Source organism: Meles meles, chromosome 19 (assembly GCF_922984935.1).
Source record: "Meles meles chromosome 19, mMelMel3.1 paternal haplotype, whole genome shotgun sequence".
In the NCBI taxonomy this organism is placed as follows: domain Eukaryota; kingdom Metazoa; phylum Chordata; class Mammalia; order Carnivora; family Mustelidae; genus Meles; species Meles meles.
In genome coordinates, this window is record NC_060084.1 from 17,029,489 (window position 1) to 17,047,868 (window position 18,380).

Sequence of the window (18,380 nt, forward strand, 5' to 3'; positions counted from 1 at the left end):
GAAACACTTGCACACAGAGGCCATGGACAAGGATGTTTCCTTATGAAACTCATGGGAGTATCGAGTAAGTGGAAACCACCCCAAGTGTTCTTTAATGTGTGAATGATTAAAGTATGCTATATCCAGAAAACATTAATACAAAGAGATACATTTATAAGGTGTCAAAATATATATGGGTCTTTAAGACATATTATCAATAATAATAAGCTAAATAGCAAATAAATTAACTTTCATTTAAGTCAACATATATAAAATAATGGTTTTTTAAGGTTTTTAAAAAGATTACTTATTTGATAGAGAGCGAGCGAGAAAGGGAACACAAGCAGGGGGAGTAGAAGAGGGAGAAGCAGGCTTCCTGCTGAGCAGTGAGCGTGATGCAGGGCTCGATCCCAGGACCCTGGCCAGGATCATGATGTAAGCCAAAGCCAGATGCTTAACAACTGAGCCACCCAGACACCCCTAAAATAATGGTTTTTGTAATAAAAACAAAACCAGGCTGTAAACTAGACAGTGGCTTTATAATAAACTCTATTTCTATATGCATGTAAATGTATTCAAATACACAGTCTGGAAGGAGCCACATTTCACTACTAATGATGAGGATAAAAATTATGATAGTCCATATACTCTTCTAGGGCACTTTTACATAAATGAACTCATTAAAAATCCAAATGTGGTATCATCATTTTACCAGATAAAGGAACAGAGGGACACAAGCTTTTGGCTTAGGATCTAGACCGAGGCAGTCTGGCTCCCGTGGGGAAGGAGTGGGTTCAGGTGTAATTATTTGTACTTTGAAAATCATATGCCTTTCTTTAAGAATACAAGGAAAAAAATGAACTCTGGCCTCCAAAAGCAGGGTTTGGGGCAATGGAGCACGGCACACTAGCCAGGAGGGTGAGATAGCAAAGGTCACGCACTAAGGGGAGCCTTACCGTTGTCAACGGCTATAATGATGGCCTCGTACGTGCTGTTCTTCACATGTTCCGTGTCCTCTCTGTCCAGCTCAGCCCGAGTGAAAATGGCACCAGATTCTGGATTAATCTCCAGCCAACCAGCAGCATCCCTCCAAATCCGGTACCTGAGAAGGCACAAACTCTGCCTTAGAACAGTACACTGACCAGCACCTAGGTGAAGAAGGCTAAGGGTCCTCATCACATCCCTGCCCAGATTCTGGATCCATCCATGCCTGACATTTAGACGTCATGTTTCCTTAATTTGGAACTAGTCCTTAGCCTTTCTTTTCTTTCTCAACACTTTTTTAAGATTTTATTTATTTATTTATTTATCTATCTATCTATCTGACACAGAGAGAGACAATGAGAGGAACACAAGCGGGTGGAGTGGGAGAGGGAGAAGCAGACTTCCCATTGAGCAAGGAGCCTGATGCAGGGCTCAATCCCAGGACCCTGGGATCATGACCCGAGCTGAAGGCAGACACTCAACGAATGAGCCTCTCTCAACACTCCTCTCAACACTTTTTGGAAAGTGTAGACCAGGGACGCCTGAGTAGGGAAGTCAGTTAAGCACCTGACTCTTGGTTTCTGCTCAGGTCATGACTGGTCATGAGATCAAGCCCCATATCCAGCTCTACACTCAGCACAGAGTCTGCTTGAGTGTCATTCTCCCTCTCCCTCTGCTCCTCCCCCCAGTTCTTGGTCTTTCTCTGACGTAAGTAAAAAAATCTTACAGCACCACCAACAAAAAAGTAAAGTATAGGCCACTTGTTTTGTAGAAAGCCCCTCAATTTGGGTTGATCTGATCATTACCCCCTAAGTAGTTTCTTTTTCTTATTTTTATTTAAAAAAATTTTTTTAAAAAGATTTTATTTGGGGCGCCTGGGTGGCTCAGTGGGTTGAGCATCTGCCTTTGGCTCAGGTCATGATCTCAGGGTCCTGGGATCGAGTCCCACATCGGTGGCGGTGAACCTGCTTCCCCCTCTCTCTGCCTGCCTCTCTGCCTACTTGTGATCTCGATCTCTCTGTCAAATAAATAAAAAAATTAAAATTAAAAAAAAAAAGATTGTATTTATTTATTTTTTTGAGACAGAGAGCAGGAGCAGGGGAGCAGAGTGAGAGGGAGAAGCAGGCTCCCCACCTGAGCTGAAGGCAGATGCTTAAACGACTGAGCCACCCCGGCACCCCTTCCTCCTAAGTAGTTTCACATTATATGAGGGAAGAGGAAGCAAAACAGTGTGAAGATAACATGTGTCCTCCTTGTATCAATCAGATTAGGAGGCACGTGACAGCTATCCTTTTCTTGGTGATGTTAACTTCCATCACTTGGGGAAGTGACAGGCAATCAGAACTCTTTACAGCAAAGGTACCTTTTTTCTCACAGTAATTAATCTCTGACCTGAGAGGAGAAAATGTCACAATAGCCTGTTCACCGGTTTCATCCAAGAGATTTAATCTATGGACAATTTTTGCCTGAAGCAATGAATACTATCCTATGTGTGTATATGTGTTTTAAGATCTATTTGTCAGGGGCGTCTGGGTGGCTCAGTGGGTTAAAGCCTCTGCCTTCAGTTCGGGCCATGATCTCAGGGTCCTGGGATCGAGCCCTCCATCGGGCTCTCCGCTCAGCGGGGAGCCTGCTTCCCTTCCTCTCTCTCTGCCTGCCTCTCTGCCTAGTTGTGATCTCTCTCTCTCTGTCAAATAAATAAATAAAGTCTTAAAAAAAAAGATTTATTTGTCAGAGAGAGAGAGAGAGAGAAAGCACAAGTAGGGGAAGCAGCAGAGGGAGAAGCAGGCTTCCTGCTGAGCAAGGAGCCTGATGTAGGACTCAATCCCAGAATCCTGGGATTATGACCTGAGTGGGAGGCAGACGCTTACCCAACTGAGCCTCCCTGATGTCCTGAGCCTTTTTTTTTTGGTTTGTTTGTTTAATATTTTATTTATTTATTTGACACAGAGAGAGAAAGAGACAGTGAGAGAGGAGTGGGAGAGGGAGAGGGAGAAGTAGTTTTCCTGCTGAGCAGAGAGCCCGACCCAGGGCTCAATCCCAGGACCCCTGGGATCTGGACCTAAGAGGAAGACAGACACAACCAACTGAGCCACCCAGGCACCCCCTGATCCTATGTGTTTTTTAAAAGCAGACTCTTTCAGACCAGTTACCCAAGGGGTACGGTAGCTCACAAACAGTGGCATCATGCCCCCCAGCACCCCTACCATGAGCATGAGGAGGTCTGGGTTGACACAGTGGCCCAAGGGTGGGATGCAATACTGGCCTATGTTGGTAGGTGCCAGAGAGGCTCAAGTTCCTTCTGGTCTTACACAGCAAGAAAAAAGTTTTACTCAAAAAATCCTGTTAAGCTACACCTTATTAGGTGTACCAGAAACATTCAGTCAGAGAAAACAATGGCATGAACGACAGAGATGGGGCGCCTGGGTGGCTCAGATGGTTAAGCGTCTGCCTTCGGCTCAGGTCACGATCTCAGGGTCCTGGGATCAAGCCTGCAGTTGGGCTCCCTACTCAGTGGGAGCCTGCTTCTCCCTCTCCCTCTGCCTTCCCCCCACCATATGCTCTATATAAATAAAATCTTCAAAAAGAAGAAAAACAGATATATTGCTCAGTTATCTGCCAGGGTCATGGAAAGACTCAGAAAAGGAAACAAATAACTTAAGGACACAAGGGCCTTGGATACTTGTATGTACCTGACCTCTTTACAAGTGCAAAGCCATGAACCACGGAGTGGTCTTTACTCCGGGGGTAAGGGCCTCAACACACAATACTAACACTTGGTCCCTGCACTTGGTCCAAGAGAAGGTGGTTGTTGTTTTTTAAAGATTCTTATTTATTTGACAGAGACAGAATGCACACACGCACACTGAGGGAGAAGCAGACTCCCCACTGAGCAAGGAGCCTGATGAAGGACTCCATCCCAGGACCCCGAGATCACCACCTGAGCCGAAGGCAGACACTTAACCGACTAAGCCACCCAGTTGCCCCTCAAACAGAAATTTAGAATTACCCATCTCACTACTGCAAGAGAAGATGTCAACCCAGCCTTAAAACCACACACTCTAAGGCTTCATCACTGAACAAAAACCCAACAAAGTTGTCCCTGGTTTTCCACTATACTTTTCAAGTTTGATTATAAACACATCTTACGAAGGGCGCCTGGATGGCTTAGTTGGTTAAGCATCCGACTTTTGATCTTAACACAGGTCTTCACCTCAGGGCCGTGGGTTCAAATCCCACCTCAGGCTCCCGACTCAGTGGGGAGTCTGCTTGAAATTCTCTCTTCCCCGGGCGCCTGGGTGGCTCAGTGGGTTAAGCCTCTGCCTTCGGCTCAGGTCATGATCTCAGGGTTCTGGGTTCGAGCCCCGCATTGGGCTCTCTGCTCGGCAGGAAGCCTGCTTCTCCCTCTCTCTCTCTCTCTGCCTGCCTCTCTGCCTACTTGTGATCTCTCTCTCTCTGCCAAATAAATAAAATCTTAAAAAAAAGGGGCGCCTGGGTGGCTCAGTGGTTTAAGCCTCTGCCTTCAGCTCAGGTCATGATCTTAGGGTCCGGGGATCGAGTCCTGCATCGGGCTCTCTGCTCGGCAGGAAGCCTGCTTCCCTCTCACTCTCTCTGCCTGCCTCTCTGCCTACTTGTGATCTCTCTGCCTACTTGTGATCTCTCTCTGTCAAATAAATAAATAAAATCTTAAAAAAAAAAAATTCTCTCTTCCCCACTTCTCCAGCCCCTTTCTCTCTAAAGTAACTAAATAAAATCTTTAGAAACATAAATAAAAGCACACACTGTTAGTGGGGCACCACGTGTTGTAGGGTCTGTTGCTATCCGGACTGTGGGGTGTGGCTTCGGGCGTCCAGCCATGGCTCTGCACCACACTATCTCCGTGGGACTCAAACAAGACCACAGGGTGACTAAGAATGTGTGGAGGCCAAGATATAGCCGCTGCAGCAGGCGCCCCGTGAGGGACACCAAGTTCGTGCAGGGCAGGACCCGAGAAGGTTGTGTCTCTGACCTACATGAACAGCGTGCCACGTGAGTGGCTCAAGGTCTCCAAGAACAAGTGCACCCTCAGTTCATCAGGTAAAGGGTAAGGAAACACATCCGCGCCAAGAGGGAAGACAGAGGAGCTCAACCATGTCCTGGTGGCCACAAGGAAAGTGGCAGCCAAGAAGGACTGAACCCCTCCCCTCTGTATATAATAAAGCCTTTTTGGAACTTGGAATGTGCACACACGCGTGCGCGTGCTTGCGCGCACACACACACACACACACACACTAAGTTATTGGCCCTTTTATTTTTGACCACTTAGAAGAAATCTTCAGATTATGACCAGTATCTTGAATATATGGATGAAATGAAAGTATTTTATGTATTTTAAGATGTTATTTCATTTTTTAAAAGATTTTATTTATTTGACAGACAGAGCTGCACAAGTAGGCAGAGAGGCAGGCAAAGAGAGAGAGGAAGGGAAGCAGGCTCCCCGCTGAGCAGAAAGTCCAACGTGGGGTTCAATCCCAGGACCCTGGGATCATGACCTGAGCCGAAGGCAGACACCTAACAACTGAGCCACCCAAGCACCCCTTAAGATTTTATTTTTAAGTAATCTCCACACCCAATGTGGGGCTCAAACTCACAAGCCCAAGATCAAGAGTGACACACTCCACTGACTGAGCCAGTCAGGAAATCCTGAAATTACAGTCTATTTTAAAGCAAATCCCAGATGCCAGAAGATTTCTCCTCTGGGGATGCCTGGGTGGCTCAGTTGTTAGGCATCTGCCTTCGGCTGGAGTCATGGTCCCAGCGTCCTGGGATCAAGCCCCTCATCAAGCTCTCTGCTCAGCGGGAAGCCTGCTTCTCCCTCTCTAGCCACTCCCTGCTTTTTTTCCCCCTCTTGCTATCTCTCTCTGTCATAAATAAATACAATCTTTTAAAAGATTTCTCCTCTAAATACCTTAGCACATATCTTATATAGGAAAAGTTAAAAAAAAAAAAACAACAAAAAAACAATCAGAATGCCACTAACACATCTTACAAAAACAATTACTTAACGTCATTTAATGTCAACTCCATGTTCAAATATCTCGAATTGACTCAAGGGTGTCTTTAGAGTTGGACTGTTGAATCTATATTCAAGTGTAGTCTACACATTACCCTTGGATCACCTGCCTGTTAGTACTCTCTTCCTGCACAGCAGTCCCCCTACCCTTTTGCCATTCATTCATTTCATGGAAAACAGTGCCATTTGTCACAAAGTTCCTACATTCTGTGTTTGGCGGACTGCCTCCTTGTGGCATTTAAATCGTTTCTTCATTCTCTGCGTATTTTTTTTTAAGATTTTATTTATTTATCTGACAGAGAGAGAGAGAGAGAGATCACAATTAGGCAGAGAAGCAGGTTGAGAGAGGGGGAAACAGGCTCCCCGCTGAGCAGAGAGCCCGATCCCAGGACCCTGAGATCATGACCTCAGCCGAAGGCAGAGGCTTAACCCACTGAGCTACCCAGGCGCCCCATTCTCTGCATTTCTTCAAAATCAGATCCTAATGTTTGACTATATCCTGTCCCAACTTTTGTTTTCTCCAAAAACATTTCCTCAGTGGCACTGTGTGCACGCTGCTGATCACATGAGGTGGCTGGCACGTTATGTCATGCTGTCCTTGCCCCCCCCCCTTTTTTTTGTAACAGTAACTGTTAAAATCGATCAGAAGGTTTTGGTATTATTAGTCTCCACTGAAAATTTCCCCATCATCCTTGATCTAAGGACTCAGTTCTAGCAGCCTTTAAGATCACTACCTGCCCCCTTTGTTTAGTTCATTCTGTAGAGGGCACATGCCATCTAGAGATATTCAGGAGCTCTTTCCCTCAGTACAGCATCGGCATAAAAAGTCTCCAGAATAGAAGCACCTGGGTGGCTTAGTCGGTTCAGCATCTGCCTTTGGCTCAGGTACGATCCCAGGGTGCTAAGATCAAGCCCCACAGAAGGCTCCCTGCTCAGCAGGGAGTCTGATTTCCCCCCCTCTCTCTGCATCTCCCTGCTGCTCGTGCTCTCTTGCTCTCTCAAATAAATGGACAAAATTTTTTAAAAATTCCCAGAATAACCTTAAAAGTTGAAGTCACACTTAAAAAATCTTTTTGTTTGAAGTTTAGTAAGTGAAAAGCACTGATACTAAAACACAAACACCCCTCAAAATAAGAACATACTCAATTAGTAAGCAAGACGGTACTCCAAATTTGTAGAACTTTTTTTCTAAATAGTTCATTGTTACAGGTTCCCCTAAAGCAAATATTAACAGGTAGGAACCTCTCTGTGAAGAGGAAGTGGGCTCATTGGCCAAGCCCTGCTACCCCCTGGAAATCACACTATTACTAACAAAGACACACATGTCAATGTGGGATTTGGGCTCTAATAGCTTTTTCCTAGCCAAATCCAGCCCTCAAAAGATGAAGGATGTTCTTCGCCATACATGGTCATGGGTGCTGCTGTTGGTTTCCACATGTGTTTTCAACATGGGTGGGTGTGATCTAGATTACAAAGGCGCCTTCCAGTTTAAAAGAAGAGGAAATAGTGAGCTACTTATAACACAACACCATTCATTTCAATTAAAAGCACATTCCTGCCTCACTGCATGACCTTGAAGAGGGGAAGCACAGTAAATCTAGAATGGCTGTCTATGGAGGGAATGAAAAAGATGTGAGGAATGGGAATTAATAAAAATTTTTAAGAAAAAGGCCAAAAGAAAAGGGTCTTGCACAGACCAACGATGAAAAAGCGCTATGAACTAAGTATTTTATACACGTGCACACAAGCGCGCGCACACACACACACAGAGTTGCTGCCAGTCTGTTGAAAAATTCTCAAACTTACGTTATGCTCTGTTCCATGAACAGGTCTGGGTCCTTGGCAGTGTAAGACGTGATTTCCAGGCCCACGCCGAAGTCTTCAGGTATGATCACTTCCTTTGGGCAAGGCACAAAGACCGGGGCTTCATTCACGTCCTCCACATCCACAGTGACGGTGGCCGTGGAGGTGGAGAGAATGACCTCAAACGGGGCTACATTCACGACAGTCACATACAGAATATACTGCCGCTTGGCCTCGAAATCCAAGCCCTAAGAAGCAGAAACAAAAGGAGTTAACAAATACATTCTTTGTTAGTGTGTTAAAAAAAAAAAAAAAGATGACGTGCTTAACTACTGCTGTGGTTGGCACTATGTCATGGTTCTCTGATCTCGCTGCATTACGAAGAAGTTACCTTGAGAACTTCTGAAGAAAATAAAGGCCTACACCCTGACCCAGTAAACAATAATCTCCCCGGGGGTGGGGAGGGCAGGATGTGGATGTTTTTCAAAAGCTAACATGCAACCATATTAAAGATAAGAACCCCAAAGGAACCTGGGTGGCTTAGTCGTTAAGTGTCTGCCTTCCACTGAGGTCACGATCCCACCTGGGATCGAGGCCCCCATCAGGCTCCCTGCTCAGTGGGAAGCCTGTTTTCCCTCTCCCACTCCCCGTGCTTGTGTTCCTGCTCTCACTGTCTCTCTCTCTCTAATAAATAAATAGAATCTTTAAAATAAATAAAAAGAGGTAAGAACCCTAGCAGAAGAGTAACAAACTATGTGAAGCCTTGAACAGCACAACCAGGTGAGCAAACACTAGCACCTTAAGTCATCCACGATCCAAGACTAGTGAGAATGTTGGTATCCTATGCAACATGTGGTCCATGCGGGAGCAGATGGACGGAAGACCCTGCTCCTGACCTCGCTGACCTCAATTAAATTTAGTGACAACATGCAATTCAGATATCAGCTAGCAACAAGGTCGAAGTCCAGGTGGGCCATTTCCCAGCTGTGGGGTCCAGGCAACTACATCTCTGGGTCTGTTTCCACACCCAGATACACACGAAAGAACTAGTACATAGAGTTGCTTTAAAGAATAAACTGGAAACGGGGCACCTGGGTGGCTCAGTGGATTAAGCCGCTGCCTTCGGCTCAGGTCATGATCCCAGGGTTCTGGAATCGAGCTCCGCATCGGGCTCTCTGCTCAACGGGGAGCCTGCTTCCACTCTCTCTGCCTGCCTGTCTGCCTACTTGTGATCTCTCTCTGTCAAACAAATAAATAAAATCTTAAAAAAAAAAAAAAAAGAATAAACTGGAAACCTTTGTGAAGGACTTCGTTCGTGTATGGTAGGGGTTCATTTTAGTGGTTTCTTTTGTTCGTAGCATAAAATATACTGACATCAGTGTTCTGTGGGAGATAAGGTTATGTAGAAAAGGTGCAGCAGATACGAACAGTCTTGCTCACTTATTCAATGGAAAGTCTACGTTTGGGGGCTGAACCAGAGATCTGCTAACTTTGAGTAACTTTGACAAGAGAATCACGCAACTTCTTAGTTTTCAGGTTTCCAAGACATCTTTCAAAAAGTCATGTGTCCCACTTCTAAAATAATCCAGCAAAATAGCAGAGATCAGTAAATCCTTCTTTCTTCTCATTTGCAAAGTGGATATGGGGGTAGGCAAACGTTTCAGGGAGAAAGCCTTTTAAAACAGATGGTACTTTCTTTCTCCTCGATTTCAACGGGCTGCGTAGGAGCTTCTCACATGTGCCTGAAGAGTTGCTGCAAACCCCAAATGGCTCACCAGCACCTGGGACAGCTGCCCACTCCTAACCCACCGACGCCATGCTACTCTACTTCTGAAGGGACACCGAGGGACAAGGGAGCAGGCAGCTGGCTGAGATGTCAGTTTCTGCGTCTTGCCAGGCACCAACCATACAAACCTTAGCTGTTTTCAAAATGCCGTCGTTGGTTACTGGGTCTGTGGTGACAACAAACTGCTCATCGTTATTGTTCAAAATGGTGTACACGGCCTGCCATGCTGGGGTATTGGGGACGTCGTCATCAGTCACTTTGAGTACGGCGATTTCAGCGTTGGCCTTGTTCTCAGGCACTCGCCCCTGGTACTACAGAGCAAAGGAGAAGATGAGTCACTTATGACATCCCAACACCTAATAGATGGGCCAGGTCCATGAGAGCTAAAGGAATCCTTTCAAGCAGAGTCTTGGAGAAGAGCCCACTCCACCAGCAGAGCCCCTACTTCCTGCTGGGGGAGCAGCCAATACTGCTCAAGGTGCCTCATCCTTCAGGACTACCTGCGTCCGCTTTCCAAGGACCTGCCTACCTGAGCCCCTCAGCACACTCCAGCCCAGCTGCTGTGATCGTAACCAAACTCAAGACATTGTGGCTTATCCACTACTCCTCTCCTCTCCCACCATTCCTAGTGGCACCGACGATTTTCATAAAACGGAAGTCTGGTCAGTATGGTCCTCTGCTTAAAACCCTTGATGACATCCCCTTGCACCAGGATAAATTCTAAAATTCTTACTTCCATCTACAAGGCCTATAGGACCCAACCTCATCTGGTTTACTACCCAGCCTGTTTTTCAGTTCTTGACAATTTTTTATTGATTCAGGCCATTTTGCATATGGTGATCCCTCTGCCTAGAACACTCTTCCCCTGCCCCCTATCCCACACTGGACAACCTCCTTTCAAGTCCTACCTTCCTATTATCATGGCTATTTCATATTTAATGAGACTGATGTACATTTCACCACTTCTTGAGATGTAAACCTAACATAGGACTAAAAACGTAGGATACTAAGTGGGGTAAAGTCAACCACAAATTTACTGAGTAAACCAGAAAATTACGTAAAACTTTGGGTTGGAATCAAGGGAAAAACCTGTTCACAGCTGAACGGAGTCCTTGGTTTCTAACAAAAATCTCCTGAAGACTCTACTAATACAAAGGTCAGTTTCTAGAAAAACTAGAACTGCACGAAAGCCCGTTAGGCAGGAGAAATGGGCAGGAAGGAAGGCCAGGAGCTGTGGGGGTGGCCAGTCTGCGGCAGGTATGGCTGGCCTAGAGGGTGCGGCTCAGGCCCAGGCCCTGCAGGTGGGAGCAGGCTGCAAGAAACCTAGAGCTGAGGTTGGTAGTGTGTTCACCCCAAGCCGTGGCTTTCCAGTCAGTCTCTAGGATGCTGATGCTTTTCTCAGACCAGACCTTTCAAGACTTACTATAAACATCACAGGCTTTATGAAGCCTTTTTGTACTCACAATGCCTAGACTAGGGTGGCAGATACTGCTAACTGCCAAGTAAATATCCACTCACCCCTTCTTCACGAACTGTACTGTTGAGGGCAGCAACGTGCCCAGACAAAATATTTTATTTCCCATCCTCCTCGAAGACAGCAACTGCTAATAAGAGGTAAAGGAAACTTGTGGGATGGAACTAAGAAGCCTTGACTTAGCAGCAATGCCTTTTGCTCCCCATGCCCTTGCCTCCTCCCTGAATGAAGCATGGAGACAGCTGGAGCTGCAGCAGCCATCTGGGGCCACTGAGGATGGAAGCCATGCCCGAACGATGGTGGGACGGCAAGATGAAGGAGTTTCCACTGAGACTGTAGATACTCTAGCTCTAGGCTTTGTGACACAAGAGAAAGTTTACCTTGTTTGTTTAAGGTATAAGAGTCAAGTCTCTGTTACTAACCACTGAGATTATTTCTAACTAACATATTAAGATTTAGCATTCTTCCATGTGGCTTTTAGTACCTTCTATCCATCTCCATTTAATTGCACACGACAGTTTGTACAGGTTGTCCAACATCTCCCTAACTAGACTATCAACTCCAATGAGAACAGAAGCTTTGTCTTATTGTGATAGTATCTCCAGTATATAACACAATTCCTGTTATAAACATAGAAAATACTTGTTCAGTGAGTAACCAAAACCTGCTAAGATTTGCTAGCAGGATGCACAACATGAGGACATGAGCTCAACAGGTGCCTTTTTTTTTTCTTTTTCAACTGCTCTCTTGAACTCACACCCCAAAGATCAAGAGTTGGGTGCTCCACGGACTGAGCCAAGCAAGCACCCCCAGGTGCCATCTGCAACTCTGCAAACCTGGGTCAACAGGGTCCACGCTGAGGAGGACAGAGAGGACACCCATCCCAACCTGCTTGCGTCTGGAAGTTCACCAGTCTGGGGAAAATCTTCAAAGGGTTCACCCGTGAGCAACTGCAAAGCCAGGGAAGACCTTTCTCTGGAAACCATCCAGGGGGCTGCAGAATTACCGTGGTGGGCTGGAAGACGGGGGCATTATCGTTGATGTCAGTGACCGTGATCAGAGCCGTTGCAGTTGTACTTAACCCTTCACCTTGCAGGTCGGCAGCCTCGACCACCAGGGTGTACATGGGAATTTTCTGCAGAGATCAAAACCTGTGAGTCAGGACCAACAGCCACATCAAGCCCAGCCCAGGACATGGAAACCATTTATTAGATCATTTGCTTCAATGCCAGCCTGCCTTCTGGGTATAAAACCTCTAGAGAGCTGTTTAGATGCAAAGCTCAGACCGTAAACTTAAAGCGGCAAATGGCCTCAGCAGAGCTTTGTACTGTCCATGTGATTTAAGCTGATGTGTTTGCCCTCAACCCCCTCCAGAACCTCTTGACCCCTGACCTCCCGGTCCAGCCCGGTGGTGAGCACGCTGATGACTCCTGTGTCCTTGTTGATAGTGAACATCATGCTGCTGGGCAGGAGGGGGTCTTGGGTGACGATGCGGTAAGCGATGGCGGCGTTGTAGGTGTTCACGTCGTCATCCGCATCTGTGGCCATGACCTGCATCACGGAGGTGCCTGGAAGTGCCGAGGGAGAGAAAGAGTCGGTTCGGTTGCACTTTGATTCTGGTCAACACAGCTCAGCTCGGTTCTGTCCAGAGTGTTAAGAGGAGCCCTGGGGATGGTGCTGTGTTATGGCTCCATTCTCTGACTTCCAAAAATTTTTACCAAAGTGGTAGGGGAGAAAAAAGCATTCCATACAGTGAGCAGTGTTCCAATGACTCTGCTTTTCCAACAATTTTGGATGGGGGCTGGAGGTGAGGACAATGGGGAACAAAGAACCTTCAACTAAATGCTGTTCCCTGTCTCTCATACAGAGTGAATGAGGTGAAAAACAGGAAAAATCCCACCAGTATCCCCACGTGGTGTCTGAGGCAGCTTCACCAGAGAATGGTCACTAGAGATCACAGCCTTCAAGGTGGCAGAGAATACTTACAGCATATGTGACGGCCAAAGGACCAGTGCCCACGACATCAACAAAATTCCTTAGGGCTCCACAGGAAAAGGACAAACAGTCCAAGGGAAAAATGGAGCAAAAGACTTGAAGAGACAAGTCATGAAGAAGAAATCCGATGGCCAGCAAACATAGAAAATGCTAATAGCCCATTAATAAATCAGAGACTTCCATTTAAAATTGTAGAGATAACCAGTGCACACTCAACAAAGCTAAAAGTCTAACAATTCTAGAATACCGATTGCTGGTGGGAATGTCAAGTGGTTCAACCACTGGTCACACTGAACAGGCACGTACCCCATATAACCAAGCAATCCGCCATTATGGACACACACCTTGGACAAAGCCTCGTGAGCACGCATCAAGTCATATATTAAAGAATGTTCTGAGAACACTATTTCGAACAGCACAAAACTGAAGCAAGTTCAAGTTCCCTCAACAGGGGAATAAAGGGCTATGAATATAAAAATAGAAAATATGATGCAGCAATGAGAACGGATGACCTTGGACTGCTACAGGTACCAACAAGAAGAACTCTATGTCCATAAAGCTGAAGGAGCAAAGCACATCACAGAAAAACATGTAGACTGTGATTCCACGTATACAAAGTCTGAAAACGTGCTCAAAAACCCAGATACTATGGAGGGGCACATATACACATGATGCACAAGATAAGGGAAAGCAAAGGAACGGCGACCACGAAAGTCAGCGCAGTGGCACCTTTACCAGGGAGAGAAAAGAATGCGTTCAGGAATGGCAAAGATTTGTTTCTTCATCAGAGAAGGCTGATCCTTTTCGGGGGGAGGGGAGAGCTCTATGCCCAATGTGGGGCTAGAATCCACAGCCCCAAGATCAAGAGTCACATGCTCTACCAACTGAGCCAGCCAGGGGCCCCTCTTAAACTGCTATTTTTTTTTTTTACAGATTATTTATTGAGTTATTGATTTATTTATTGATTTATTGAGTTATTTATTGATTGACTGATTATTTATTTACTTTATTATGTATTTATTTGACAGAGAACAAGAAGAGAGCACAGCAGGAGCAGCAGCAGAGGGAGGAGGAGAAGCAGGTCCCCGCTGAGCGGCTGGATCCCAGGACTCCTATTTTGTCACACACATTTCTGCAGAATGATGTTTCGCGTGTGCGCACGCACACATGCACACAGGCTTCCAAAAAAGTTCTGTTCCTATGAAGGACCTGACCCCAAACACAAGCCCCAACGCTTTGAGGTCTGAAGAAAGTAAGCGTCTTTCTGGGTATTCAGCATCTCGACATTGACCATACCTGGCAGAGCACCTTCCATGACAGATCCTTCAAAGACCTCCTGGGTGAACTCAGGCTTGTTGTCATTCTGATCCGTCACAGTGATCACGATCTCCATTGGGTCTTCGACTGCATTCCCATTAGAAGACACGGCGTGAGAATAGAGCTGTAACAACCAAGTGAGGGTTATTTGGACCCCAATAAGAAGAAATGGGAGAAGTCGTGTGAGGAGAACTCCAGCTGGCCTCCACTCCCTCCCACTCTCTAAGACCCAAGGATGGACACCCCCCTGCCCCCCACAGAGACCTTTTCTCATACATGTGCTGCTGCTTCAGTGATGTCATGACACTGGCTGAAGTCATATAATGTAAAGATTCATGGGCTGCAGAACACAACCACCAGGTCAGAGCTCCCCTCTCCCACAGGAAGGTTAGGGAGCCAAACCTAAGACAGGACCGGAGGCCTAAAACACTCTTATTCCCAGCAGGGTAAAATTTGCTCTGGCTTCTCCCGTCTAGTGTCTCTTCCAGATTTTTCTGCATTTGGCCCCATGTATTACCCACCGCTCCCCAAGCTCACACAGCTACCAAGGCCCAGGAATGGCTTTTGCTCCCCAACATTGTAACTGGCCTCTTCATTTAGATCAGAGTAAGTTGATATCTTCTGTCTAAACTCATGTATGATCCTAAGACTCCCCTCTCTTTAATCCCAACGGGAAAAAAATCAACACCCCTCCCTCCCTTTTTCCAGATTCTCCTGTCATCTCCCCGTCAATGGGCATAGAGATATCCAATTACTAAGCCTCATACGTCCAGAGCATCTGTTCTAGGGATCCAACATGGGTTGACCAAAAAAATCTGGAAGGGTATTTGCATGCTTCTGAGAGGTACTCACGATGTACTTGGCGATTTGTTCTCTATCCAGAGGCTCTGTCACCTTCAGCCACCCCGTTTCTCTTTCGATAACAAACACGCCAACCGGGGGTGTGTCAGCTCCTTGACCAGTGATGCTGTAGAAAACCTTGATTTCTTTGTCCCTGTTAGATTTGATCTGAAGACCAAACAGAACAAACAGAAATTATCAAGGAAGGATCCTGACATTGGGGTTTTCCCCCGCTTTCTTCTAGGTCCTGTTCTGCCAAACTGCTCCCACAGAAATAGAGAACTTCCTTCTCTACCTGAACCAGATTTTTAGGAAATGGGCCTTTCTCATTTTCTGGGCAGCTGATAGGAGGGATAACCCAGTCTCTCTTCTGTCTTCTGAGACCACGCTGGGAGTTGGGAAATGTGAGCACTTCTGTCTGGGTTTCAGAGACGGCGTCCTAAAAACAAAGGGGATGAAGAACAAAATTGAAAATTAAGGAGAGGTAATACAGGCCAAAAACAGTCCCACCTAATCAGCCAACATCTCCAGCCTTCTCAGGGGCAGGCGATGGTTTTAACTTAGTAACAAAACACAACACAATGAACTTCTCTGACATATAATAAAAACGGTGTTCCCTTTTGATCCTTCTAATGTCCAGAGTTCAAATAATCATTATGTACACACAATTATATTTTTGAGAGTTTATTATTTTGCAAATTATTTCAAGCCTATATATATCTGTCGTTTTTTGTTTTTTTGTTTTTCAAAGATTTTATTTATTTATTTGACAGAGAGAGAGATCACAAGCAGGCAGAGAGGCAGGCAGAGAGAGAGGAGGAAGCAGGCTCCCCACGGAGCAGAGAGCCCGATGCGGGGCTCGATCCAGGACCCTGAGATCATGACCTGAGCCGAAGGCAGCGGCTTAATCCACTGAGCCACCCAGGCGCCCCTATCTGTCGTTTTTAATAGAACATTATACTCTGATGATTGAATGTCAGAGTTTATTCAACAACTGAATATGCAAGTGTTTCAATTTTCTTTTCTGTTTTTCCTAGGGGTTTAGGCCCCCAAAGTAGAGTTCTCAGCCTGGATGAGTTAAGATTTAGGAACTGCTACTAAGAACTACTTTGTGATCGATACCAATTCTATAATCTCATTGTATCATTTTAGCTGTTTGGTTTCCATTTGTTCTAATAGAAGCTGTTGGGATGGGAACCAAAAACACCCTCTGAGACTTGTATTGAACAGTTTTCATGTGTGATAAAGATAACTTTATGCACACACAGGGAAACAAGATAGTGGAAGATGGAAGAAAAATATCCTCCAAATTGTTTAAGTGCTTTAAAGTGATTAGCGGGAATACATAAAGGACCTAGAGTACAATTCCATCCCCTACTCCCCACATAATCACTGATCACTGTTTGCCAAAGGTGATTAAAGTGCTATTTCCTGGCTTTTCACATCTGATTCCAAATGTACAAGATACAGCTGCCAGTGCAAGACTTCTTCCTGGAGTACAACTCCCCTGCTGGACTACCCCGACCCTGGGTGCCCAGAACTGCCGAGCAGCAGGGACTATCATACTGTCCTACAGCTCCCCCTGGGCTTTCATCCCCATCCCGGGCCCAACTATCCACCCTTCTGGCCAGACCAGATGCAGCCATAGGTCCCATGGCTCCATTACCAAGAGCTCATGCCCCCCGGTTCCTGCAAGCCGCAGGAGCCGATACCTAAGAGGGGGAGAAGGTCGTGGCCCCGGAAAAGGACAGCCACTCCCATTTGGGATTATGTAGGCTGTGGCAAAACCTACATGAAGAGTCCTCACCCCAAGGCACACCTGCAGACCGACACAGCTGAGAAGCCCTACCACCTGACTGACGGCTGGGGATGGAAATGTGCCCACTTGGACAAACTGACCAGGCACCATGACAAACACATCGGGCACCGACCCTCCCAGGGCCAAAGTGCACCTGGACCTTCTCCAAGTGGGACCACCTCACCTTACACACGAAGAGGCATTTTTAAAGCCCAGAAGGGTGGATATGCCCCACCCTACCAGAAGAGAATTCAGTATATATATGTATTTTTTAACCTTTCAAACCGTACCCCCTTCCTCCCCAAGGGAAGGGAGGAACCCAGCTGGAAAGCACTGTAACCACGGACAAGTTCCCAACAAGCCAACTTGTGAATAGCTAATCAGGAGACACAAGGACACCGGAAGACAAATCAAAGAACCGATGAGGTCTGTGACTGGGTGTTCTATCATTCCAATGCTAAATCCAACTTGAATATTCCTGGACTTATAAAACACCAAGGCTGTGACTGGAGGTGTGGATATCAGGGTATAAATTAGAGCCATGAGTTGGGGGGAGGAGGGAAGACCAGAGTTCCTTTGAGTTGTGTTTCGATGCAATGTAAGTACAAAGATCACCTTGTACTCTCTTTGCCTTCTAAAAGCCATTATGGTATAGTAGAAGAGGAGGAAGGAATTCATGTACAGAAAATGGGATTTTAATAAAGTAAATGATGGTGCCTGGTGAGTTTTGGTTCTAAAGGCATCAAAGGAGGAAGCCCAAGTTCTCAAACTGCTGCATACTTTGACAAGCAAAATCTTGTTTTGTCTTTCAACCTACATTTATGACCTAAATCAGGTAAATACACCTGGTTTACTTCTTTAACAGTTTTATGCAGAGGGGCGCCTGCGTGGCTTAGTCCTTAAGAATCTGCCTTTGGCTCAGGTCATGGCTGGGATCAAGCCCCACATCGGGCTCCCTGCTTGGCGGGAAGCCTGCTTCTCCCTTTCCTACTCCCCCTGCTTGCGTGCCCTTTGTCTACCCCCAGGTCAAATAAATAAATAAAATCTTTAAAGAAAACAAAACAAGTATTGTTATGCAGTCTGTTATGCACTGTGGTTGGTTTCAGATGCGCAATAATTTGCACAGTGGTTTATTCCCAAGTATGCCTTAAGCAGAACAATTTTTTTCCTATATAGTTCTGCTATATAGAAGTTTTTCTATATAGTTCTGCTAATACAAGTTTGTTTTTTTTTTGAAGATTTTATTTATTTATTTGACAGACAGAGAGATCACAAGTAGGCAGAGAGGCAGGCAGAGAGAGAGGAGGAAGCAGGCTCCCTGCAGAGCAGAGAGCCCGATGCGGGACTCGAT

The 18,380-nt window shown here is 46.0% G+C and overlaps 1 protein-coding gene across 2 annotated transcripts in view; it reads right to left on the reverse strand.

The window, feature by feature from the left end:
- CDH1 (cadherin 1) overlaps positions 1–18,380 on the reverse strand; it is an 85,964-nt gene that overhangs the window by 11,983 nt on the left and 55,601 nt on the right. For both annotated transcript variants that reach the window (XM_045987733.1, XM_045987734.1), the window contains 8 exons: positions 15,527–15,670; positions 15,244–15,399; positions 14,371–14,515; positions 12,472–12,647; positions 12,086–12,214; positions 9,734–9,916; positions 7,823–8,067; positions 936–1,081 (listed from right to left, as the gene is read on the reverse strand). In XM_045987733.1, the coding sequence (XP_045843689.1) occupies positions 936–1,081; positions 7,823–8,067; positions 9,734–9,916; positions 12,086–12,214; positions 12,472–12,647; positions 14,371–14,515; positions 15,244–15,399; positions 15,527–15,670 (1,324 nt within the window). The remainder of the gene's footprint in view (positions 1–935; positions 1,082–7,822; positions 8,068–9,733; positions 9,917–12,085; positions 12,215–12,471; positions 12,648–14,370; positions 14,516–15,243; positions 15,400–15,526; positions 15,671–18,380) is intronic.